The sequence below is a fragment of the Canis lupus genome, chromosome 1, assembly GCF_003254725.2.
Source record: "Canis lupus dingo isolate Sandy chromosome 1, ASM325472v2, whole genome shotgun sequence".
NCBI lineage: Eukaryota > Metazoa > Chordata > Mammalia > Carnivora > Canidae > Canis > Canis lupus.
In genome coordinates this window covers 87,111,882-87,136,682 of record NC_064243.1, presented here as the reverse complement: position 1 = coordinate 87,136,682, position 24,801 = coordinate 87,111,882, and the positions used below count along the sequence as shown (strand labels likewise).

The 24,801-nt window shown below is 44.3% G+C and overlaps 1 protein-coding gene and 1 long non-coding RNA gene across 13 annotated transcripts in view; one reads left to right on the top strand and one right to left on the bottom strand.

Annotated features, from left to right (window-relative positions):
* LOC112644733 (uncharacterized) overlaps nt 1-12,491 on the top strand; it is a 71,324-nt gene extending 58,833 nt beyond the window's left edge. For all 3 annotated transcript variants that reach the window (XR_004807023.2, XR_007401128.1, XR_004807024.2), the window contains one exon: nt 7,171-12,491. This is a non-coding gene — a long non-coding RNA (uncharacterized LOC112644733). The remainder of the gene's footprint in view (nt 1-7,170) is intronic.
* TRPM3 (transient receptor potential cation channel subfamily M member 3) overlaps nt 1-24,801 on the bottom strand; it is a 492,887-nt gene that overhangs the window by 14,200 nt on the left and 453,886 nt on the right. For all 10 annotated transcript variants that reach the window (XM_049092014.1, XM_049092017.1, XM_049092021.1 and 7 more), the window contains 3 exons: nt 4,002-4,152; nt 3,683-3,882; nt 1,616-1,748 (listed from right to left, as the gene is read on the bottom strand). In XM_049092014.1, the coding sequence (XP_048947971.1) occupies nt 1,616-1,748; nt 3,683-3,882; nt 4,002-4,152 (484 nt within the window). The remainder of the gene's footprint in view (nt 1-1,615; nt 1,749-3,682; nt 3,883-4,001; nt 4,153-24,801) is intronic.

Below are 24,801 nucleotides of genomic sequence, written 5' to 3'. Positions count from 1 at the left end.
GTCTCCTGGAAGTGTTTGCAGGTGTGGGGTGAGAGGCTCAGGTGAAGGTGCTGTTTCCATTCAGTTCCAAGGAATTGGTGACATGGTCACAACAGGTTCACATGTGTTGGTGTCTATACCTCTCATTTTAGTTCCCCAGAGAGGCCAAGGCTTCCGTGAATCTCCATACTCCTTCCCCCTACCTTTGCTCCTAGGTCTGTAGCTTTTTGAGTTTGAAAAGCATTTCAAAGTCTCCTGTACATATGCTTTGGAAATATGTTTGAGCAATAGGCAATGTGTCCACATGGCACAATTTTCTGGAAACCACATGGTTATATGTCCATTAATAAATAGCTTTTTCAAGGCCACAGAATGAGAGAGATTTTTAGATTTGCAGCTCCCTCCTCTGTTTGCCAGAAAATTGCTCATATCATATCATCATAGAATGCTCTATTGTGCAATGACAGATGTGCATAAAATTTGTGCATGGTTTTAAACTTTGTTAATATTGGCTGCGTACCAATGGATACAATCACTCAATGGCATGTGTGTATATACCTACTTATCTAGACTGCGTTCTTTACAGAAATGGAGAGCCAGGGACAGAAAAATGCCACTTGTATAATTTCTACAGAACCACTAGAGAGTGTACAGAGTGGGTAGGCAGACAAAATGTCATTTCTTGAAAACTCAAGGTCACTGACTCATATCTTACAAGTCTGAATCATATCAACTGAAGCCATCAATAAATGCCTTTTCCCACTATTTATAATAGTGCCATCTTCATATCTCAAATGCTTACAATTTAGAGTTATACCAATGCTTTGTAATAGTCTGCATGTTCATTATCACAGTGTTTCCCAAATGCTGGGTTTTGAATGTGCCAGCCTGGAATGAAGTTTTTATTAGTCTACAGGAAAATGAGAGAAATAAGAAAAATGTAAATTCAATTGCATTAAGCTAGATTTATTAAATTTCAAGGATTCTGTTCTTTGTATTTTGGGATTTCTTTTTTCTTATAGTCTTACTGGTCCACAAAACTGCTTGGCCAGTGAGATCTAAAAATATATCACCACTGGGTAAAAGGATCTGCTTCTATTCTTTGCTTTTACCTTGTTCTACAAAAAGAATAAAACAAAAATAATTCTGATTAAAAAAGCCCTCATCTATTATTGTAACAGATTCATAAGTCTCACTGCTGTTGATTCAGAAGGCACAAAACACGCATATAATCCAAATACCAGAACTGTTCTACTCCTCCCAAAAAGATTCCCAGTGATCTACATGAAATGTCAACCTGCTGGAGACCCTTGCATTGGGTTGGATCTCTCTTGCTTGGTGTCTGGGCCAGAATATTCCAATTTTTGGTCTGAGTCAACAAGCCCTGCCCTGTCCTAGACTCAACAATCTAGTGTCCAGGAGATAGGTGTTACTGCCTTCTGGAGAAGTTTAGGATCTGTAAGTACGTAGTACTAAGTAGACACTTCAGACAATGTTCTGTTCTCTCATAAACTTGAACAATAAAAATAAACACAAGGGGATCTCTGTTTTGGGGGGCTGTACATATGAAAACAATTGGTAAGTCATGTCACAATGCAAAAAATCCCTGTGAGAGGCATGTGCCCATGGAACATACCTTTCTGAGGTCACCCGTATCCTCTCATCATTGGACGAGTTGAATCGATCATCCTTTTCTCTGAAATATTCCTCTATGCACTGCTCTTCGAAATCATGTACTTTCTTGAGCTCATCATCAGTTATGAACAGTTCTGTGGAAAAAAGTGAGAGAATGAAGACAGGAAGGATAAGCAATGGCATCTGATCTGTGGGCCTAATGAGATTTGTCATTTATCAAGGTTAGGAAAAGGGGCTGAGGTGCTTTACTAAGTCTCAGGCTAAATCCAAACCCAGTCAGGCAACTTATGTCATTGTCCTTCTCTGCATTAGACTCACTATGGAGTCCTAAAGTTCACCTGAGTGTATCTGGTTTACTGCAGGGACTGGTTGGAGTTAAGCCCACTGTAAGGCTGAGAAAGGAGCCAAATCAAAGAAAAAGAAGGCTATTCAAAAGCTCAATTTCTGGTATATGAAGTATGGCAGACATGTACTATTCTCTGGCCTTCCTAAAACCCACTGCAACCCCATTCTCTCCTTCCGTCTTCCCACAACTGAGGCTTGAAAGCCACATCCACACATCTCCAGCCTCCTCTGAAGTTGGCAGCAACCACAAGACCCAGGCTGGCTCAAAAGAAAAAAATTGGCTACAGGAAGGTGTGGTGTAATGGGAAGAGGTTCTGCTTGCCTGACAAACTATTCAGATGTAGCCATTTTTCTCTACATTTTCTCACCTCCCCTCCTCTTCCTGCCTTGAGCATGGATGTGACGACTGGGAGGATGGCAGCTATTTTGCTACCACGAGATGAAACAGTGCAAAACGGAATAGTGGAGGCTAAAAACAGGACTTGGGTCTCTGACTTCAGAGAGCCATTGCTGAGCTCTGGGCTCTTATCCCTTCACTTTTTGGGATGTGAGAAAAATAAAACTTTATTATTTGTGTTATTATTAGTCTAGCTTTCTGTTAACATCAGGTAGAGTAATTCATAACTGAAACAGCTACAAAGAGCTCAGTAGAAATTTGAAACTTTTTCCCCTTTAAGCTTTCTATTTGCCTAGATTTTTGTTTCCAGTGGAAATGGTGAATTCTGGGATTCACAGCCCTCTTCAACTCTCTGATTTTAATGTCTGGAAAGAAGTTGGGCATCGCTTTGTCAGAGAAGTTGTTGAAAGTCTCAGATTTAGAGAAGCAGTTGAGGAAATGGCTTTGGTTTAAACCTTAGAGCACCAGTGATCAACAAGAGACACTTTCTGGGTCACAACCCTAGAGGCTCTGGTCCAGTACATTTAGTATGCGTGGTCTATTTGACACGGTTTGAGAAACCACAGTAGCTTGCTGTACAGGGCTAGCTCCCCAGTGGTTCTTAACTGTGGGTGGGGTAGTAAGGGACATTTAGGGACATTCAGGAGCTACTGGTATTCAATGCCTGGAGGCCGGATGTGCTAAATCTTCTGCAATGTGTGGGACAATCCCACACATTGAGGAATCATTCCACCCCAATGCCAGTGGAACCTCCTTTTAGAAACACTGGGTAGAAGGTGGATGGTAGAGTGTTTTCTGCTTTTCCTTTGACTAATAGAGAGCAGGGATGGTTTCCTCATGAAGTCATACAGGCATAACCCATAAGATTGGAGAATGTTCAAGACCTTAAAAAGTGATGGGTCAAGAAATGACCATGGAAAATCAATCTTAAGTCACCTGCAGCCCAACTCAATGCAGGTAATGATGGTTACATTATAGATAATGGAGTGTTGGGAGCACATTAATATGTGTATATTTTGCAGTGGGACTTCTGGACAGTAGGAAGTTTAGAACCTGTAAAGGTGCCAAAGCAGCTCTGCTGGAAGACTGGTTTTATTCAGTAAGAAAGATGTGAGGCTAAGAATGCTCCATTTCAGCCTCTTGTGTCTTTTCAGCACTGTTTCCCAAATAAGCATGCCCTCCCATGTCCTCCCGAGTGTTCAGAGCTGTCAGCCATTTGCAGGAATCTAGAAAAGCCAGGTGGGCACATGGTCCTACATGACTGACTGCAGGATGTAGTAGGAATTTCTGCTTTGTGGCTGCCCAGGGCTGTCACCCAAAGCTTACTCAGGCCGTAGTCCCGCTCATCTGGGTCACTCTCATGTTTTCTCCATCGGCAACATAGGTGCTGGAATATCATGGTCATATGGCTAAAGATGATCAGAGGCGGGGGCAGAACCGGCCTTTCATGGAAAGTCATGATAAGCTGATACCTTTGAAACTTCCACACTTGGTTGGATATTGATTTTACCTCAAAAAATGTATTGCTGAAATAGAGATGAGAGAGAATCAAGCGAGAAACTCCTCTCCTTTCGGAAGCACCAGAGCCTGCCCTCCCCCGGCCTCCCACTCCACCCCAAGTCCTCTGGAGGAAGGACCCACTCACTTAAAGACAGCGATGAGCAGGTTGACCAGCAGGATGTTCGCCACTAAAAGGTAGCAAGCCATGATGGCCGGTACAATCCAGGCTCCCGTCTTGCAGGGAGGTAACTGGATTATTTTGCCGTCCTCTCGGGTCTCATTCTGTCCACAGGGAGCTGAAGAAAGCAACACAGGCAAGAAGTGAGAAACTGTGGCTATGTGATTAAAAAAAAAAAAACAAAAAACAAAAAACAAAAAAAACAAAACCCAACTGATATGAATGAGAGAGGGTTTTTTTTTTTTCCTTTTTTAGATGGAGGAAGAATACAGCCATCTCCAAACAGAAAACAAAACAAAACAAAACTCTAAAAAAGCCAAAATAGAAAAATGAAAGCTTTGTGAATATCCCAAGGGATATCAGAGGGGAGCTGGTGTGGCACGTCTCCCAAGTTGTCACTGGACATAAAAGAGATGTAGGACCCCTGCCTCCTCACCCTGTCCCTTGCCCCCTCCCACCCACCGAAGGGCACCTGCTGTCCTCAGGGAGCCTGGTGAGGGCTTTCCTGCGGAGTGGAGGGGGTGCAGAGTCTCACCACCCCAGCAAGTTACTTCCAAAATGTGCTGTGGAGGCTGCCGCCTATAGCCGTAAGAGCAGTGGCAGAGGGGCTATTGATTGGAATTAGCACCAGGGCAGCAGTTAATTGCTGCGGGAAACAACCCAGGGGCTCTGAGCTAACGATCTGCTGTCTCGGTGAGGAAGGAATAAAGCAGGGCAGCGCTTTGGGAAACATTGGGAGGGCTTGTCGCTCGGTGCTCCTGATGGATGGCATTTCGCTGGGAGGCCAATGAGAGGTGATGAGCCGGGACCCTGGGGCCCTTAGTTACCTGCTTTTTTCCTGTAGCATTTCCATTCCAAAAATGTGCTTTTTGGGGCACAGGGCACGAAACCCAACTGCACTGAATAAATGGGCAAATGGAAAAAAAATGTTCTGGAGGTGGGGGTGAGAAGGAGGAAGGTGATGTGTGGGACTCGGTGAGCGTGAGTAATGTGCTAATGAGGCCTGCTTGGAGTTTCCAGGTAAATTCAGGGGAAAAGCAAATCCTTGACAAAGCTCCTCAGGGCTTCACAGACAACAGGGCCCTGGAGTGAGATCATGCCCTCCCGGTGCCCAGAGAGAGGTGAGGTTGCTCTCCCTCTCCAGCTGCCTTATGTTGGCATTAGGGAGAGGCCTGTCTTTACAAAGGGGGTGGGCATGCAGTGGTCTCAGCAGTTGCCACAGGTAGCTTTTGAAGATCTACCGGGAAAGTTTGCAAAGTTGGCCCAGAATCTTGGCTGGAGTATCTGACAAGGGAAGTCCCTTCTCAAGAGCTTCCCATTCCCTTCTCAAGAGCTAACATTGCTACACTGGGCACTCCATAGTAGTCCTCAGCCTTGGCTGCACAGGGAGCTTCCCCCATTCCACCCCCGCCCCCCCAGACAATTGAATCTGAATCTCTGAGGGTGACCTAGGCAAGGACATTTCTTTTAAAACTTTCCAGGTAATTCTCAGGTGCCATTCAAGAGAGTCCACTGAGCTAGAAATCAGCTGGCAATATTATGTGATTTTTGACATGTCCGCAAGTCCAAAATGCATGTTCTTAGCCCAAGAGGATTTTAATAATGTCAGAACATCAAGATCCTGTTTTTATGACCAGAAAAGATGCTTCCTTTGGATCTGCCTCCGAGGTCCTAGTGTGTTGGGGTCAGGTGTGTTCAAACAGCTGGCATTGTTTTCACTAGCCGTTGTGGCACTAAGCTACCCAACAGAGTCCTCTAGAGGGTCCTGATCATAGACTCCCCTGGAAGGGAAACCCAGTGATGGAGGCCCCTACTTGCTTCAGGATGAAGTCCAAACTCTGAGGGTGGCTGGCCCAGTGCCATCCCCTGCCACTTCCTACCCCTCTTTCAGAGCACAGATTGGAACGAGTCTCCTGCAGTTCCTAGAAATGCCATGCTCTCTCTTACTTCCTGATTTTCAGCCATGCTACTTTTGCTTCCAGAAGGGCCCTCTGAAACCTTGCTCCCACTCCCATGCTCCACCTGGATGAATCCTGTTTAGTTTTCAATGTTCACTTAGATTTCTAGAGCTTTCTGGAACCCACCCCAGCTCACTTTCTGGCCTGTTCCAGCCAGGACTAGGGTAGGTATTGACTGAGACTCTGCCTGGCTAAACTCTATTCAGCTCTTCTGGGATCTTTTTTAGCTAGGCCTCGACTTTTGTGCTTCCATGTTTGTCTCTTCATTGTCAGTTTCAGCAAGAATCCTGCTAAGCCAGTTTAGCCAGAATTCTCACCCTTAATAACTTCATCACCATTGATATCTCGTCTGTTTTCTCATCCTCCACCGTCCTCCAGCTGGTGTCTTGATCACCTTGGCCAGCCCTTGCCAAGAAGCCTGTTTAGCCAAGATGGCCAGAATCCCCTTACCCTGGTGTTTCCTCTTCGTGATCTGACCCATACCCTGCTCCTGGCCATAAATTTCCAGTTTCCCTTGCTGCATTCAGAGTTGGGCCTGATCTCTGTCTTCTATCACAAAACTCATTGTAGTAGCCCCCCACTCCCACCCCCTTGAATAAAGTCTCCCTTGCCATCTTCCCTTGCTATCTCCCAGGAAATACTGATCCCAGTTCTTTATTTGGGATCCTCAAAAGCGAAGGATAGTAGAGACTGGGAGTATACATGTGGGGAAAACATAGCATGTGCCAGCCTCTGCTCTGGGCACTTCACATTGGCCAACACATTGAAGCTTCCCAGAAGCTCCATAAGAAATGTATTCCCTCTGCATCTTGGTTGGGAGAACACATGCCAAGGGGTAAAATGCCTTACCCAAGATCACACAGCTAATAAGGGATAATGCCAGAACCATTCAAACATTCATCTAAAAAATGCTGAGTTCTAGCTATGTGATAGTAGAACTGGCATTGGAGATGCAGTGATGAATGAAGAATTGAATCCTGTCTTCTCTGTGACCCCAGAGCCTGCACATACTCTGATTTATCTCATGTGGTCTTTCCAGTGTAGAATACACAGTAATAGTAGTGACCACCTATTGCATGCGTAAAAGTAAGGCCATGTGCTACGACCTTTACTTATATTGCCTTATTTTAATCATGAGAATATTTTGATGAACAGATATTCTTATCCTCATTTTACAGATGAAGAACTGAAGCTCAGAAACCTTTAGGATTCCCTATCAGGATCTCAGAAACAGAAAGAACAGATTCAAGAGGTCCATGCAAGCCTTCCTGGCTACAAAGTTTCCAGTGTGCCTCTAAAGAAAAGGCCAAGAAAGCATTGAGGGGAGTCTGTATTATGAACAAATGCAGACACAAGCCGATAGACATCTGAATTTTTTTGTTTCCACCAACATGAATAATGGCCTGAGTTGTTCAGATGAGGTGACAAATGTACTGAACACTAAAATTTGGATTGTGAAGAAAGAAATTTGATTCACATTATAGGTATCAGGTGTAGGCACCCATGTTGCAAAGAGTAAGATGCATGCCCTTTTGACTTCATCCTATAGTATATGGGGAAAAGAAACATTTTTTTTTTAAATGTACACACTACCTTTTCCCCAAAGAGTAGCGGAAATTTAAAATGAAACACTAAGGAGTGTTTGATATAATCAGCATCATCCTTAAAAATATGATGAAGGAGGATATTTCTCCAAGATTGTCTCTTCCCCTTCTGTCTGAAGAAATGTCTCAGAAGCTTATTCCAGATCACAGGCAATGGAATAAAGAGCTTAGTTGAGTGTATGACTACATTTATCCTATTTTTTTTTAAAGAAAGGATTTTCAACTAAAAATCCATCTTGAGAAGATAACAGGACAAAGAGGATTTCTCCACCTCCTTTTGAAAATCCATACAGTTTGCCAGAGGATTTAAAATTCCATTAGCGCAGCTCCCATGGCTTACTCCAAAGGTGAATTAGATTTAGATGGCTCTGCTCTTTTCTCACACAATGCTTTTTTTTTTTTTTTTTGACAAGACAACTGGAGATGCCTCCCTTTGTATGGCTACATCCTTCTAGAAGGTTCCTGATCTACAAATGTCTTCAATGGTGGTGGAGCCAGACAGAAGTTCTCTTTATGGAAGTGTGGGGCACTTTCTAATTCTCTCAACAGGGCTACCATCTATATCTTATAGTAATGGAGGACAGGAAGAGGAAGCATAATCGAACACCAGGGAAGCTCTAACTTTGTAAAGTCCAAAGCACCACCTGCCAGCACTGCCTTCTACTTCTTTTGTGGCTCAATTCTTTTTCCTTCCCCTAACCAAACTGCTAGGTTGGAGGCCAAGCAGTAGTGATGTGGCACAAAGGTAACCATCAGGAAGGAGTGAGAAGAGGCTTCAGTTTCTCCATCCATGAATGGAGGGACCAGGACCATTGCTATTCCCTACAGCACGGTGCATACACGACAACTCAGGAAGTCCAAGACGATTTTAGAATACAGAAACAGGGCACTAAATAACAGTGAGAAACTGATGACCTTTTCAAATCCCTTTTGATCTCTCTGGCTCCATCAGAGAGAATACATCAGTTCGAGGATAATATTTCTTTAACACTTCCTTCATATTTGCTAAATTCCCTTGTTAGTGAAAATTGGGCAGGCTGAAGGCTCAAACAACTGGACAGAATTTCATAACAATGCGATTGTCATTCTGTTTATTTTTTTGTTATCTTCTATTTATATCAAATCATACTGATTTTTCAACTTGTGGCTGTGATAATACAGTTTTTAAAATAACGTAGGTTTTAAAAAGAAGCCAATCTCTCTAAAACCATTAAAGAGTAGAACGCATTTTTACAAAACAATGAATGGTTTATGTGACTAACCACTGAAAAATGCTGGACTAGATGATTTCCAAGCCCATCTAGCCCTGTTATTTTATTACTGTGATGAGGAGCAAAAGACCAGAATAACTCTCAGACTGGATCATCTATCCCTGGAGCTAACTGTAGGTCACTTGTAGAGGCCTTATTATTTCCATTCCTGGCACAAAAGCAATCAAATAATTAGCTCCCATTGCATGACATGGAGCCCAGCCACCATGGGGGGAATGGGGGGCACCAGTGAAAAAAGCATGTAACTCTTCAGGGCTTCTGGTCTATTTGCTATTTGCACACATGTTCAGCTTTGAGCTAGTTAAAAAGCACTACTGAACTGAAAATGCCTCATTTTTTCACCCAGTGAATTAGAAAGCAGGATATCACAAGTCTAGGTATATAGTATGTGAGTTGTGGGTATGGGTGGGACATGCATTATGGGGGGAAAGTTCAATTCCCTCTGTTATCTTGGTTCTGTGGTCTTGCTATTCTATACGTGTAGTTTACCTAGAGACAAAATTGTCATTTTTTGCTGTTATTTGAAAGGTTTCAAAATTCAACCTTGGTAATTTATTATTTGGGACCGGGAATTAGTATTAGAAAGATTCTGTGCAAGTCTTGCTGGGAGAGGATGTAGCCTGTCGCACATGTCCTTGAGTTCGTTGCCATGACACAGTGGGTTGACTGCATTAATAGTTTCAATTTCTCTCCTCCCCCACCCCCCATCTCCAAGCTCCTTTGCTATATGGTTTGACAGTTTCTCTCACTAAACAGGTAGAAACTATCTCTTTGCTCCTTGATTCTGAGTTTGGCCACTTGAGTGTCTTTGGTCAATGAGATGTTAGCAAATGTGGTCCATACAGAACCCAGAATAAACCGTTGAGTGTTTCTGTTTCCACTTTTCCACCCCAGTCATAACCATAAGGAATACAACAGAGCTAGTCTGCTGGAGGATGAAACACATTGGCCTCTGATTCTACTCACTTCTTTTGTTGCAGCTCATGCTGCTCTGGATCAGCTGACAGCCAGCTGAGTCCCTTGGCATGTGACCGAACCCGGCCAAAACCAGAGAACCATCCAGCCAACCCACATCCTCCTGAGCTAATACGTGCTTACAGCTTTAAGCCACTGCCTTCTGGGATGATTTGTCCTATAGCATTATCAATAGGCAATGCCAATATCCATGGTCAACAGGTAATGTCGATACACACCTGATACACACACTCAACTTCCTTTGCACTGCTCACAGCCAGGAGAGGCACCCTGCCTTTCAGGTGGATAAAGCCCTAAGTTCTTCACCACCACCTCCCCCTGTAACCCCAGTTTAGGGCCATTCCCATCATCGCTAAAGGAGGAGCAAATTCATCAAATGACCAATGACTAATCAGACTCTGTCTTTAGAACTAAATTGAGGTGCTGGAACTTTAGGGAGGTGATGCCAGGAACTTCACTAAAAGATCACGTGGAGTCAGACCACGTTAGATTGTGTAAAAGTAAAGCGAGCCATCTGTAAGAAGGAGTGGAGAGTGAGGGGAGGAAGGAGAGAAGCAGAGAGATGACGGATTGATCGAGGCGGAGGGAAGTGGCGAGAAAAGCAGATGAGAGTGGTCATGTCTACAGATTCTGGCTTCTCCAAACCACTTCCAGTTTCATTTCCAGTCAGCTCACATCATGCTTTGTTTCCTGTCTTTGAATGTCTCTGAGGTTTCCTCTTACACACTTGTAGCCAGTCTTTCTCTATTAAAGCTAGTTTGAGTGGGTTTTGTTTCTCTTGCAATTACCATTTTTCTCTAGTTGAGGACAGTCATTAACACCTTAGAGAGAATCAATGTCTCAGGCTAGTAGTTTCATCAGAGGGGTCAATGATGCAGAGCACTGGGAATTCATGGCAGTTAGGGACGGGGCTCAGGGAAAGGTTGGAAGGACAGAAATAAAAAGCATTTAACTTACAATTTGACTAAGGCCTCACCTCACTCTTTTTGACATTTGCCTAAACAAACTAGGATCAGATGAGCTTGTTTTTCTTCCTCAAACCACAAACAACAAAAGAAGTCTAAGAAAAAGTCAAAGAAATGATTCACGCTCCCAGATCTTTGTGCCCTGTCCAGCTCCACTATAATTCTTGACTGTGAGGTTCTTGTCACACCTCCTTTTGTGGCAAAAATACTCCATCCCAGAAGCAGGGGGGCAGGAACAGGTGGCCCTTGTATCACAGGGGCAGGGAGCTTGGATCCATTCTCACTGCCTTAACCGTGGAAAGACCCCTTAACTGTGGGTCCACACCACCCTGGCTGTCATGCCACATGTTAGGGAATATGTTTCTTGCTTTTCTTTAAAAAGGGGTTGGGGGATTTTTCAGACATCTATCCTGTACACCATACATCTATCCTGTAAGGTGTCTGAAGGGGGATGAGCCAGGCTCTTCTTCAAGAGGGAGTGTCTCGTCACAAGAACCAGCAGCCTCCCATCAGGGCTTTCTGTGCTGAGAAGGATCAGTCCAGAGAGCCAGACTGTGCATCTCTCTGCGTGAATGTATATCATGGACACTAAGCTGTACTGGCTCCGCAAAATGATCCATGGCTCCTGCCGCTGCCCATCGGATTGTGCCCTGGAGTTATATGACATCGAGGGAAACAATCAATGTGGCCCCTAATATGCAGCAATGCCCTTATAAGCAAACACAAGTTCCCACTGACATTATTTACGAATCCCCTGTAAGTGTCAATGCAAGACATCCATTCAGACTCACAGCTCAAGCTCCTGGCTCTGCCTGACGGCACACTCCCTCCCGGTGGCCCTGGGTCCCTAACTGCCAGGCTCTGTTTGCCCCAGCCCCTCTCTTGTTATTTTAGGGCCATGTACTGTTGAAATGTGAGCTTTTCACACTTTGAGTGATGCTCCTCAAACAGTAAAGAATCCAGATCATAGTGGGCCACGTTCTGCTTAGACCTAAGCTCCCATGAGTGGGCTCACCAGTTCCCATCACTTGCTACTACGCCATGAATCCGAGTCCAACTGTACACTGAATATAAGCATCACGACGATTCTAACACCCGGCTGGGTGGCAGTACACCTGCATATGGTGGATTAACAACTTTTTTCTCTCTCCCCAGGGCAACACTACACACACCAGGTAAGATAAACACCTTCACCTTATAAGAATTAACCTGTTGAAAATAAGAAACTCAGATGGAGAGGTAAGGTGGGCGGTGCAGGGAGGGCCAGGATGGGAGAAGCATTTTGCTGTTTGTCTGGGTCTGGATGTTTTAAATAATCACATTACTGTCCATTTCCTATTCAGGAATCTACCTATAATGGATCCGTCTTATTAAGTCATTTTTAGAAACCACTGTACGCAAGGCACTAAACATGGGTGGGTTCAGTTTGAGTTCTAGAGCCGATATTTTGCCATCTGTGTACTACTGAGTAGATCAATTGCTGTATCTAAGCCTCAACATCCTCACATCTGACATCATAATAATAGAGATAATATTACCACTGATGAGGATACGTGTCTAGCTTCCCTCATTCAAGCGGTTATCGAGTCCCTTCCCTGTTCTAAGTGCTTGGGATATGCCAGTGCCAGCACACCAGACACACCTGCCCTTGCACGGGGCTTTCTAATACTGGGAAAGGGGGGAGAGGTGGTGGTGGGTGGGCAGAAAATAAACAGTAGCATAAGAAATGAGTCAACTGGCAGCCCGGGTGGCTCAGCAGTCTAGTGTCGCCTTCAGCCCAGGGCCTGATCCTGGGGACCCGGCATCGAGTCCCACGTCGAGCTCCCTGCATGGAACCTGCTTCTCCCTCTGCCTGTGTCTCTGTCTCTCTGTCTCTCTGTCTCTCTCTCAGTGTGTGTCTCTCATGAATAAATAAATAAAATCTTAAAAAAAAAAAAGAAATGAGTCAACTAAATGGTGTGCTAGTAAGTGATAAGGAGTGTGGAAGAAAAAAGTAAGGGGAGGGCAAGAAGGAGCAGGCGGGCACGTGGGTGGCAGGGAGCCACACTGAGGAGGTGAGGTGGGAGCAGACGAGGGTGTTGGCCAAGAGCCTCTCTGGCGACAGGGTGCTCGAGGCAGCAGGCACTGCCAGGGCAAAGGCCCTGGGGTAGTGGCGTGCCTGCTGCATTCTGTGAGCCAAGGGCAAGCTCTCGTGTGCAAAGTAGTGCAGAGGACAGCAGCTGAAGAGGAGGAAGGAGCACTGCGGGGTGGAGGGAGAACGTTAGGTGGGGTGCGGGGCAGGACCTCCTGGGACCCAGTCAGACAGTGATAAGGTGCTACGACTTACTGTGATCCTTCCTGGCTCTACGAAAGAGACAGTAATTCCCCTTCACCCAATTTAGCTCCTGCCTGACGGTTTCTTGTTCTACTAAGTAAGTCCTCTCTCCGTGGCTTCTGTTTTTTCTCAGCAGCTCCCTCATGCCCTTAAATGAAATAGGGACCAAACCCCTGCCCCCAGGCGGGAGGGCTGAAGCCGCCTGAATTTTGGTCCTGTGCCTTCTGCAGCGGGGACTCTCAGACCCCCCTTCGCTCCCCCCACCTGCCAAGGAGGAGCGATCACCAAAACAGGCGCCCGGGCTCCTGTGAGCGGTCTCGTGATCCCACCGCCTGACAGCCAGCTGTCCTGCCTGCACTGGCCACACCGCAGGCCCGCTCGGGGACAGCTCACTTCCAATCTGACTTGAGCAGAATCACCTTTTATAGACACAAGAAAGGCTCACAGTGTGTGTGTGTGTGGGGGGGACGGGATGGGGGGTTCTCAGTCACGGCATCAGAACACAAACCCACCTCTTCGGGTGGCAGCGAAACTCCCTAGGGGTTTCTGCTTGGTGCCAACCGCTGTGCCCGCTGCGCCAAGGGACGATAAACGCAGGCCCAGGCAACCCCCCTCGGTTCCTTGCGTGTCCTAACCTTTCCTGGCGCAGGACTCGCACCCCAGAGCTGTAGCAGCGAGGAGTCTGAGAACGTGCGCCGACACCTAGCACAGAGTTTATAAAGAGAAAGGATGGATCTGAGTTCACATTCCCCGAACACGGGAAGGTGGTCACTGCTTTTTTAAGTGAAAATAGATGGTTTATACAGCAACTGCATTTTCTTCCCAGACCCAGTACTCAGAACCCCCCGCCTCCCCAGCTGCCCAGAGAGGCTGCTGTTTTCACAAGCGAACAACTGAGTGGGCCACGCTGATCGGAGTGCTGGAAGATACTCTGTCATTGCACAAAGTACAAACTACTGACGTGACAGCTGACCTATATTTGCTGCGTGTGTGTGTTTTTAAACCACAGCCATCCCATTTCTTTAACAAGTTTACGCTTCATGCAGTTCTACTCTAAATAACGCCCGGTGGTGGCATTTCCTGTGGCCAAGTTGGTCTGAATAGATGTTCGGGAAAATCTGAACATTACGTTACAAGCAGTATAAAATTGGCTAGTTTCTGAGTCCTGCATAGGAAAGGAGCCAGTTGGGCTCTCCCCACTCTATCCCTTGCCTGATTGTGAAGCAAAGGCTGTTTTCTGGGCTCTCTGGTGGACCAGCTCGTGGGCTGCAAACTTGAAGAGTTTATAACTGAATGTTCTTTCCCTCTCTCTCCGTACATCGTACCACCAGTTAATCAAAGGAGAATGATCAATGTGCAGGCTCTGTGCCGCATGCTCAGCGATGAACCGTACACATGTGTGTGAGCCAGTGAAGGGTCCTGGGCCACCCCCACGAAGAGAGGAGAGAGAGAGAGAGGAGTAAAAGAATGTTGTGGGGTCAAGTCCAGCATGATTGCTAAGTCAGCTAACAAGATACAGAGGAGTAGCTTCCTGTGTGCATTTAACGTCTGACCCGGCTACAGTCAAACCCCAGCGTAAGATGCAATTCTACTTAAGGCGACATAAAACCAACGTCTGGTGGAATGAGAGCAATCATCGGTCCTTGGGGGCCACAAGAGGACAGGCCAACGTGGACAGGCATAAGGCAGATGTTCATCTATGGCCGGCCTTTCAAAGAATAGGGTCGATATGGGTCTAAATGAAACAAGTTTCAAACTCAGGTACAGCAAGGACTTACAATTATATAGCAAATGAACTGTAGTTACAACCATCTTGGAGATTCTATGTCAGATTCCATGCCAGATGCTCTCAAATATACTAGCTCATTTGATTACCATAATAACAAATACGTTTTAAAAAAGGTATTAAGGTTATGGAGGCTGAACATTAAGACAACAGGGTGAAAATCCTGCAAGAAACACTGTATGATTTCTCAGGTGTTTATTTACTTTTAAAAATTCCATTCGACAATTAATAAAACACTTGCTATATCCCAGAAATTATTCTGCATGCTTTAGAAATTTCAGCTCATAAAACATAGGAAGAAAAAAAAAATAAGGGAGTGTCTTACAGTGAGCTCAAACTGTCCTAACAAAATGCCATAGATTCAGTGGCTTAAACAGCAGACATTAACTTCTCCCAAATCTAGAGGCTGCAAAGTCTAAGACTTAGGTGCCAGAAGAATCGGTTCTCCAGCGAGAGCCCTCTCTCTGGCTTACAGACAGCCATCTTCTCACTATATCCTCACATGGCAGAGAGGAAGCAAGCCTTCCACTGTAGCTTATTAAATGGGCACTAATCTTATCATGAGAGTCCCTCTCACCCCCTCTAAATCTGAATTACCTTTCAAAGACCCCATCATAGTCACACTGGGGGTTAGGGATTCAACACATGGATCTGGGAGAAAATAATTTGGTCCATAACAGGCAGGTACTATTATGTCCATTTTACAGATAAGTAAACTGAGGCACAAATAGGAAGTAACTTGTTCAATGGCACACAGCTAGTAAGAGGCCTCAGAGCCTGGATTCAAACCTACGATGTTCCATCATTTTTGTTACCACATTGTTCCATTTCTTGTGATGAGGGAGTTGACAGCCATGTTAAAGCAGAATGTCTAGACATCTGCATGGAGACTTTCCTTGTGTTTCATTCTTTTGGCTGGGTCAGTGGCTCCCAAATGGTGATGTCCACAGAGAATATTCTGTATAAAGACTTTTGAGAGTGGGGCACCTGGGTAGCTCAGTTGGTTGAGTGTTTGACTCTTGGGTTCGGCTCAGGTCATGATCTTGAGGTCGTGGGATCGAGCCCTGCAAGGGTTTTACGCTTGGTACATTTTGCTTCAGACACTCCCTCACCCTCCCACTCCTTCCCGGTCTCTCAAATAAATAAAATCTTTAAAAAAAATTTAAAGACTTTTGAGAGTAAGTTTGAGCATGTTTTTGGCCAACATGCTTACTTTAGAACATCTATGTGGATAATACATTCAATGTGAATGGAAAATGTAGGTTTATCACCACAAATATAGTGAAAGATATTACAAAGCCCACTATTCATTTTATTGAATATCCAATGTTGCTTTTGGAAACAAGTAAACTGATATTCTTTGGAAGAGGCACAAACAATTGATTCCAGGCCAGGAAGTGCCAATTATTGGGCGTTGGACGAGCTGCTTCATCTCATAGGCTTGAAGACTCAATTTCAGTCTTCTTCAGGTCTCTCTTATCCCAGTTAACTGTGTAAACAGGCTGTTTTTAACCCATGAAAACGGAGATCTCCCCACTTCACTGGAATATGTTGATGGGCCCAAGTATAAGCAGTTAGTTGGCTTAGACACAGCTGTTTGTACCCACCGTGACTAATGGCTTCATTTAGCATCACAGTGTTCGGTTTTCAGTAGGATCTCTGTTGAGAAGAGGCTGAGGAATGGCCTGAGATAATGTATAATCAATGAACAAAGCCAAATCTTGTTTTGCTGTCACATGAACAATTAGCCCATTGCTTCACGTTACTAGGTGAGTGAAGGAACTGGTTATATCAACGGTTGCCATGGATATGCACTGCTCCAACTGGTCTCAGATTACAGCCTGATGTTGAATTGAGGAATATCAAGCAAAGGGATCTGGCTTTACCAACCAGTGGAAGTGTGAGGCATCTGAGCCCAGTTGAGATGTTCATGGTCACATTTATGCACTTCAAAATCGAGAGAATTGCCATTGTCATGACAGGTATAGAGGGCCAAGTGGGCAGAGTGGTGCCAATAATATATATTCATTGCAGTGCTCTTTTCATTAATTAATTAAATTTTTATACGAATGACTGAATTTTTTCATTTTTCATTTTTTCATTTTTTCAGTCAAATAAGGCCCCTTTGCCTTATTCAGGTCTGTTTCTAGTCTAAGTTGTATTTTCATGCCACTGACCCAGAATATTGCTCCATGAACAATGGTACCTAATTTGTTCTATTTTGAGATTTGAAGAGATAAAGCTAAGGAGCTTTCCATTTTTGTGTAAATTTGGTGGTCTGAATTACTTAGTGGTCAAGACTGGAGTTACTTTAGATTCTGGGGCCCTTTCTTTGCATAGAGTCTTCTTGCTAGGCAATCCACAGCTAGCTTAATTTAACATATGGTATATGTGTGAAAATAATGGAACTGCATTTCTTAAAATTAAGTAGTACAGATTTTGTTGTTGTTGTTGTTGATGCTGTTAATTTGGAATAAGTTGGCAGTTAACGTTAGTAAAGGTTTAGGTCATATTATGAAATGACATTGTAAAAACCTAATTTGCCAGACGTCTAAGCAACATTTGGACATTTTTTTCCCTTCTCCGCCTAAGAGAACCCTGGTGTAAATTAAGTCAATTAAGTACTGGGTCATTCTGACATGACCACATCACTGTTGGACAGAGTAGATCAAAGCGCCAAATGTCCATGGGATGTCCGGCTGGTCATTTAAGAGTAGAGAGAAGGCAGCCAATTGCAAATAAAGTACTGGATTCCCAATGGCTCCAGCACAGGAATGCTTCTCCCAGCCTCTCAACATTCTCTTCTTTTGCTCCATTGTCTTTTATTCTCTTTTGTTTCCATGCTTATTTTTTTTTAAGAGATTCTGAGGTCAATTTTCTGTTCCCCAGAAGAACAATGGATTCATTCTGAGTTGGCCCAGAGATATAATGTCCCCCTCCTGCATGTCCTACTAAGGGCTTTGCATCTGGTAGGACATGAGGTTTGACAGGGAAAGCCTTTTCTCTCCAGATTCGCAAACTGATGTGAAAGCTCGTCTCTCTCCATTCTGCCACACTGAATCTAGAAACACACGAGAGGCAGAGAGCACTGGACCCATGCTCTAGAGCCAGCAACCTGGGTTCAAATCCCAGCTCTGCCATTTGTTAGCTGTGCCACCTTTGGCAGGTCACTGAAGCTCTCTGGGCCTCAGTTTCCTCCACTAAATTGGGTGATAATCATACCTATCTCTAGAGTGTTGCTGCAAAGGGAAATGAGTTGTTGATTCATGTAAAGCTTTAGATAGTGCCCAAGACATAGTGAGTGCTCAGTAAATGCCAGCCATTTCTGTAAGAGGCCCTCTAGCTGAGAGGCCTCCAGCCCAGGCTCTTGAGCCAGCTGCCAGGCTTCAAAGTCCAGTTCCACCTCTCCAATACCTGTGCACCTGAGGCAAGTTACTTACTAGGTCAAGCCATATGACCTTTCTACAGAAATGGCAACGTCATAGGCTTCCATCTAACGTATGCATAATAGTCTCTGTGCCTCAGTTTACTTGTCCATTAAAACCAGGGTCCATAATACTCATAGTATTATTGTGGGGATTAACTGAGGGCACATTCACAAGAATGTGGGACAGTGCTTGATATACAATGTCTCCTTAAGTATTTGCGATTATTATTTGTGTTACCCTCACATCCCATTACTACTTGACACAAACTGTCTCCAAGAATAGCCTGCTTAGTAACCTTTCTTTTTGCTTCTGTGAATCAGCCTTTCTGTTGTGCCTGCAATGCCCCTCTTGTCCTTCAAAGTTTGGATTTCCATTCCTCTGACTGCCCCGCTCCCTCCATTCCCTCCATTTCTATGTCTCCTGGCATTTGTATTTTACCAAGGTCATGATGTTTTACATTAGCTGCCAGGGATTCCCATGGCATCTTTGTCTTCTTCATATATTGGCCCTGGGGTGTGAGGGTCCACAGAGGATATGACATGTCTTCTGCTTTATGTCTTTTCATGTGATGGTTATTTTATATCTTTACAAAAATTCCTTAAGTTATATATCTACGTGTGGGACCCCTTAATGCCTTCCTATGTTTATTTTTTAAAAAAGACTTAAGAAAAACTAAGTAATTTTAGACTCATAGAAAAGTTGCAAAGCTAGTACAGAAAATGCCCAGATGCCCTTTACTCAGTGTCCTCTAATGTTAACATCATACACAACCATTTTACATTTGCCAAAACAAAGAAATCTGCATGGGTCCATTTCTATGAACTAAACTTCAGACTCGATCCAACATTTTAACCATTTTCCCCTGATGCCCTTTCTGTCTTGTAGGATCCCATCCAGGGTACTACATTGCAGTTGGTTATTATGCTCCTTTAGTCTCCTCTGGTTTGTGACAGTTCTTAACCTTCCTTGCTCTTCATGACCTTGACAGTTTTGAGGAGTCTTGGGCATTTTGTAGAATGTTTGGGCATTTTGTTGAATGTCACTTGATTTGAGTTTACCTGATTTTTTCAGACTGGGGTTATGGACTTTGGGGAGGAATACCAGAAAGGTCCAATGTCCTCATCATATTACCTTGGGGGTATATGGTACCAAGATGACTTCTCATTGGTGATGTCAACCTTGATACCTCTGTGGGTCTACAATTTTTACAGAGTATTCTTTGCATGTTAAAGTTACTGAGAGACCATCCAGACATTAATAGTAGGTAGCTACGTTGCAAAAATCATAGCATTTTGAAGCATTTGACAGGCTTACTCCGTTGTTCTCAACCTTATCAGACCCAACACCTTCTTAAATCGTAAATATTTTCAAATGCCTTGTTTACCATCCTGAGAAAAAAATTTATAGATAGTATAATGTATCAGTACTCATGATCCCAGAGAAATCAATAAAAGGTCCTTAATTTTAATATAAGGGTGCAATGCAAGGAAAATAACATGTAATAAAATAATAAATATTTCCATATATAAAGGTCTCGGTCTGAGTATCCTACATGCCATAGTGACGTGGTCAGATGCTTACACCTATATGAAGACCCTTCACAAATGAGACAGATGCAAACATACAGATGGACTGAGGGCTCAAGGACAATGAGTGGCACTGTCGTTGGTGAGCTGATTTTCTCAAGGAGTGAACCATCCTTGGGAAAGTTCTAAAGCAAACCAAATAACCATCGCCTTCAATTTTCATGGTGTTTCATTCCTGGAAAAATTCACTGCTTACTAAAAACATGCAAAAATATTGTGCCTTTAAGCATAAAATGGAGTTAGGCTCTGATAAATCATAACCAGGTTTTGCACTTACATGGGTGTGTGCTGGAAACACAGCAAAGCTGTATGGGGCAGAGAACGATGCTTGATGGTGGAAATGTTCTGTACATTGAAGGACATGGGCCCTCCTTGGACTCCAGCTACCAAATGCCAGTGGCGCACCCCAATCAGAGAGGGCAGAGAGAAACATGCCTCGAATTTCAAGATAAAATTTCCATACTCTGGGGGCCATGCTGCCCAAGTCAAGACCACCAGGTGTAGTCTATATTCAATCACTTCTATTCACACCTCGGAGCTGGCTCGGGTCTGTGTGGCCAGCACAGAAGGGAAAAACTTAGCCTGGAAGTCAGTCTGCCAGCTCCTAATCTGCATAATCTGGCGCTTGTTGAACTCTCAATGGGACCCACTGGTAACCCTTGGATTGATGCTGATTGATCAAATCGTGCAACTCACATCACCTACACACACACACCTATGCACACACCTACACAAACCTACACACATGCCTACATATACCTCACCATCATCACCACAACTCAGTGCCTGCACCTAATCCTTCATAGATTTTTCCATTAAATGTAAGAGAATGTTCATTTCTTTACATTGGCCTAAAAGTCCCTTCTCAACTTGACCCTCATTTATCCCTTCAGCTTTATTTCATAGAATGTTTTGCTCCTTGCACGTTATGCATCTACCATGCTGGTCTTCTCAGTTACTGGCAAGAATTACCTCTTTTATGCTATAGGGCCTTGGCACATATTATCCTCCACTCCCTGGCTCTTTTCCTACTTATTGCCTGGCAAACTCTTACTTACTCTGCATAGCATAGCTTAAAAGTCACTTATTCAGAAAACCCTTCCCTGAGTCTCCATGTTTAGATGTTCTAATTTCTTCTATTTCTTGAACATACACTTACCAGAGCTTACGATGAAGTATTTGTGTGATTCTGTATTTGGTATCTGATGCCTCTACTAGGCTCCCCAGGAGGGAGGAGCTTCACTGGCTTTGCTCATTATTGTACTCCCAGCACATAGCCTAGTTTCTGGAACAGAGTACGTTTTAAATCTTTATAGAACTTACGAAGGGAACACACTTAATTGAGTTAGGTGTCTAGAACGACTCCTGGGCTGGCTAGAAGGCAGACCCAACTGAACAAACGAAATTACGGCTCTTCATGATGGGCAGTGGCAAAAGAATCTTGGTTCTACTTTGCGGGGAAGACAGAGAGGCATGCTATTTGAGACAGTTCATTTTGGCTTGTTTCAATGGGCTTGGTTTCAAAAGGACATAAGAGAAGAGAGGGGGCTGGAAGGTACCACTGTTTAGACAACTCAAAGCTCCTGCATCTGTCTGGAGCTAGCTTCCCTGCTGGAAGGAATGGGAAGCTCTACTAATCGCTTTGCAAGCTTTGGCTTCATAAGACTCAACCCTACAAGTACCCTTAGTACGCTTCATCCTTCCCCTGGTATTACCAATATCAGCTTCTCTCTCAAGAGCCCTTGATATTGTGCCTTTTAAAGTGCAAATTTTGCTTCATTATTCCCCAAACTTCAGTCCTTTGGGTATTACTTTCATTAATTTGGCACATCTGCACATCACCAGTGCTCTATTACTTATTAATGTTTTTCTTTGAACACACTGCACCCTGACATTGATGCAGATTTTAGCTTCAAAACACACACTAATATGCATGAACCCCTGTATTTCTGGGGCTTGTTATATTCATTTGGGAAGGACTGCTCTTTTTCTTAACAGCATTCCTGTGGAGGAGGCACACCAAAGCAGACCTCCTTTGTGTCCTTAATTTGTCAAGAATGCTGTTGAACAGAGAGGTTCCCTTGCTTGTGCAAGGTCACAGAGTTATCAGCAGTGACAGAAAAGGGATTTAGAGTGTCTGGCTCATGGTTTTCTGTCTTGGGCTGTCCCTGTCACAGTAACTCAAACCATTCTTACCTGAGTTCTCCACCCACACCAGGCACTCCATAAATGTGCATTGCTATGGGACTAATGATCACTCCTGAAAGCAGACTTTTCTGTAAGGTTTTCCCCCCTAGGAATGTCATATCCAGTACATGCTGCGAGTACCTGTGGAGCTAATGCCTTTCAGCTGGCTCTTCCCAATTTGTAATATTCCGAGCCATCTGTGAGCCACGTCTCGTTTACAAATGCTTCACCCATCTTGTTTACATTACTAAGATGTTCACAGTTTTGATGATGAATGCCGTTCTGACATCTTCATAGCACTCAGGTAAATCTCCTTTTGGGAGGGATGACGCATTTTTCATGTGAGTGTCTAATTCGTGTGGGATGGTGCTTCTGAGAGTAGCCAAGGCATCACCACCTCAGTGCCATAGGAAACCTTCAGTGAGGCCAAAGGATGACTCCAACACCGGAGGGAGCTCCCTTCCTGGCCCTGGAAGCTACTGACTTCTGGAAGATTCCCTGCCCTACTGACTGTCAGCATATGGTGGTGTGCTGTTTCCTGAACTACCGCAGAGCTGCTGATCCTGTTTTTAAATTCAATCCCTAATTTAGAATTAAGTCACACACTGGATCCCAGGAATTCCACCATGACATGGTATACCAACTTGAGCTACTTTAGACCTTACACTCCAACCACACTGGTATTTCTTCTGATCCTAGCTGCACACGTCTAGATCATTCCAACCACATGGCATTTGTCCTTGCTGTTCCCTCTGACTGGAACATTCTTTCCCCAGTTCTTGCCACACCTGTTTTCATCATTCACATTTCAATTCAATCTTCTCTCTTCAAGGCCTTTCCCTGACCATGCTGCATAAAACTGCACCCCCAACTCCTCACGCCAATGACCCCTTTGCCTGTTACCTGAACTTACTTTCTTGATGAGATTTATTATGACCCCCAAATAGCTTGCTTACTAATGGCCTATCTCCCTCTTGCTCCAAGATGTAACTCCCACAAAAGAAGTGACCTCTTGTTTACTACTTTCTCTCCAGTGCCAACTAGGGCACCTGATAAATAGTTGCTAAGTAAATAAATGCATGACTGGGGTCCAGTCCCCACAGTGAGGTGCAGGGGGAAAAAAGGAGGACTATGGGGTCAGATGGATGTAGCCTTCTGTTAGAATGGAGAAATAAGAACATGGGCTTAGGATTCCGATAGGGCTGGGCTCCAATTCCTCTTCTGCTGCCCTAGCTGTGGGCCATAAGTAAGTTGTTTCATCTCTGCTCTTTGTGCGCATCCACAGTAACTTAACACACTGCTCTGGTATAACATGTGCCTGGTCCCGTGCCAACTACTGTACCAGGATCTCAATAAATGTTAATTGACTTCCCTTCTCTTACAAATGCCAGAAGAAACCCATGAAACTCATGGCAGCCTTTGTAACACGCTTGACAGCTAATAAAGATCTCGGGCGTCCTTATATTTGGTACAATCTACGTAAGCTGCCATACATTTTTCAAAAGGCTAGCGACATTTTCGATACTTGGTTATCTTATGTAGACTCCTGAGAGGGTGTATAGTCTTAAATTCACTGAAAAGAATCTAGTCTTTTAGTGCATGACCTATTAGACAGAGGTGTCCCTCCCCTGTATATTCAATTACTTGCTGTATAATAGAACCGTCTGCGCCACATAGAGTTTGGTAGTTGAACACTATGTTCCTCAGGTGGCAGGAGTGACTTTGAAGTACTTGTCAGCAACTGGCTTTCCTGGAACCCGTGCGGTAGCTACTCAGTTCACAGTGGCATTTTACTTCTGAAGCCGTTGTTCAGAATATTAAAAAGGGCATGCAGCAGACTTCATTCCTTTGCTCCAAGGACTGTGATTTTGCAAAGACAGACCCCGTGGTCTACTCAGGAGAGAGTCACTGGCTCCAGCAAATGTTTAAAAATGGTTTTGAATTTGGTCCAGTGGTGTTAAGTTGGTCAGCATCACTACAGAGTCTGATCATGGGGAGTGTGGGTCTCCTTCCTGCTTCATCCCAGATGATGAGCTGGCCTGACTGAACTGGGCAATGTTACAGGACATCTGAGGTCACTCAAACCACTCTTTCTGTTAGTGCAGGATGGTGTTTCCCTGTTGAAAAAAAAAATCACTGGCCTTTCTCAGACCTATTGGGAAGGGAAGCGTTGAAGTTTGCTAGACCTCACCTAGATCAGCAACATTTCTGGTGAATTCTGAGATTGGTCAGCCCTCTGGGTTCTTCTCATTCTTCACTGCAATGGTTGTTGGCTTTATTCTATCCAACAGTGGTGCCCAAGAGCAGGAGACACGACCTGTTGGTGTTTGCCAAAAGTGGTTTGTCACGTTGGCCACTGTCACACCATAATTGTGCCATATCCAACTTGGTCTTTGGTCTGAAGAGCTTGAGCGGAGCAGAGGGAGATGCGAAACTCTGTAAGGGATGGCAGGGTGCGGGGGCAGCACACTTTATTCCTGGCTTCGGGTTGTGAGGGTTTGGGATCTTTTTGGATCTGTTTCTGAGGACTTTGCAGATGTTGAGAGCAACTGCCTTATGCTATTTTCCTTCAAGAAGCAACAGGAAGTTAAATTTTGGATTCAATTGTGAAGTTCAATTTTGGATAGGCAAGGTTTTCTTGACCTCAACACTATCGACATTTTGGGTTGGCTAATTCTCTATCTGGGGGGCTC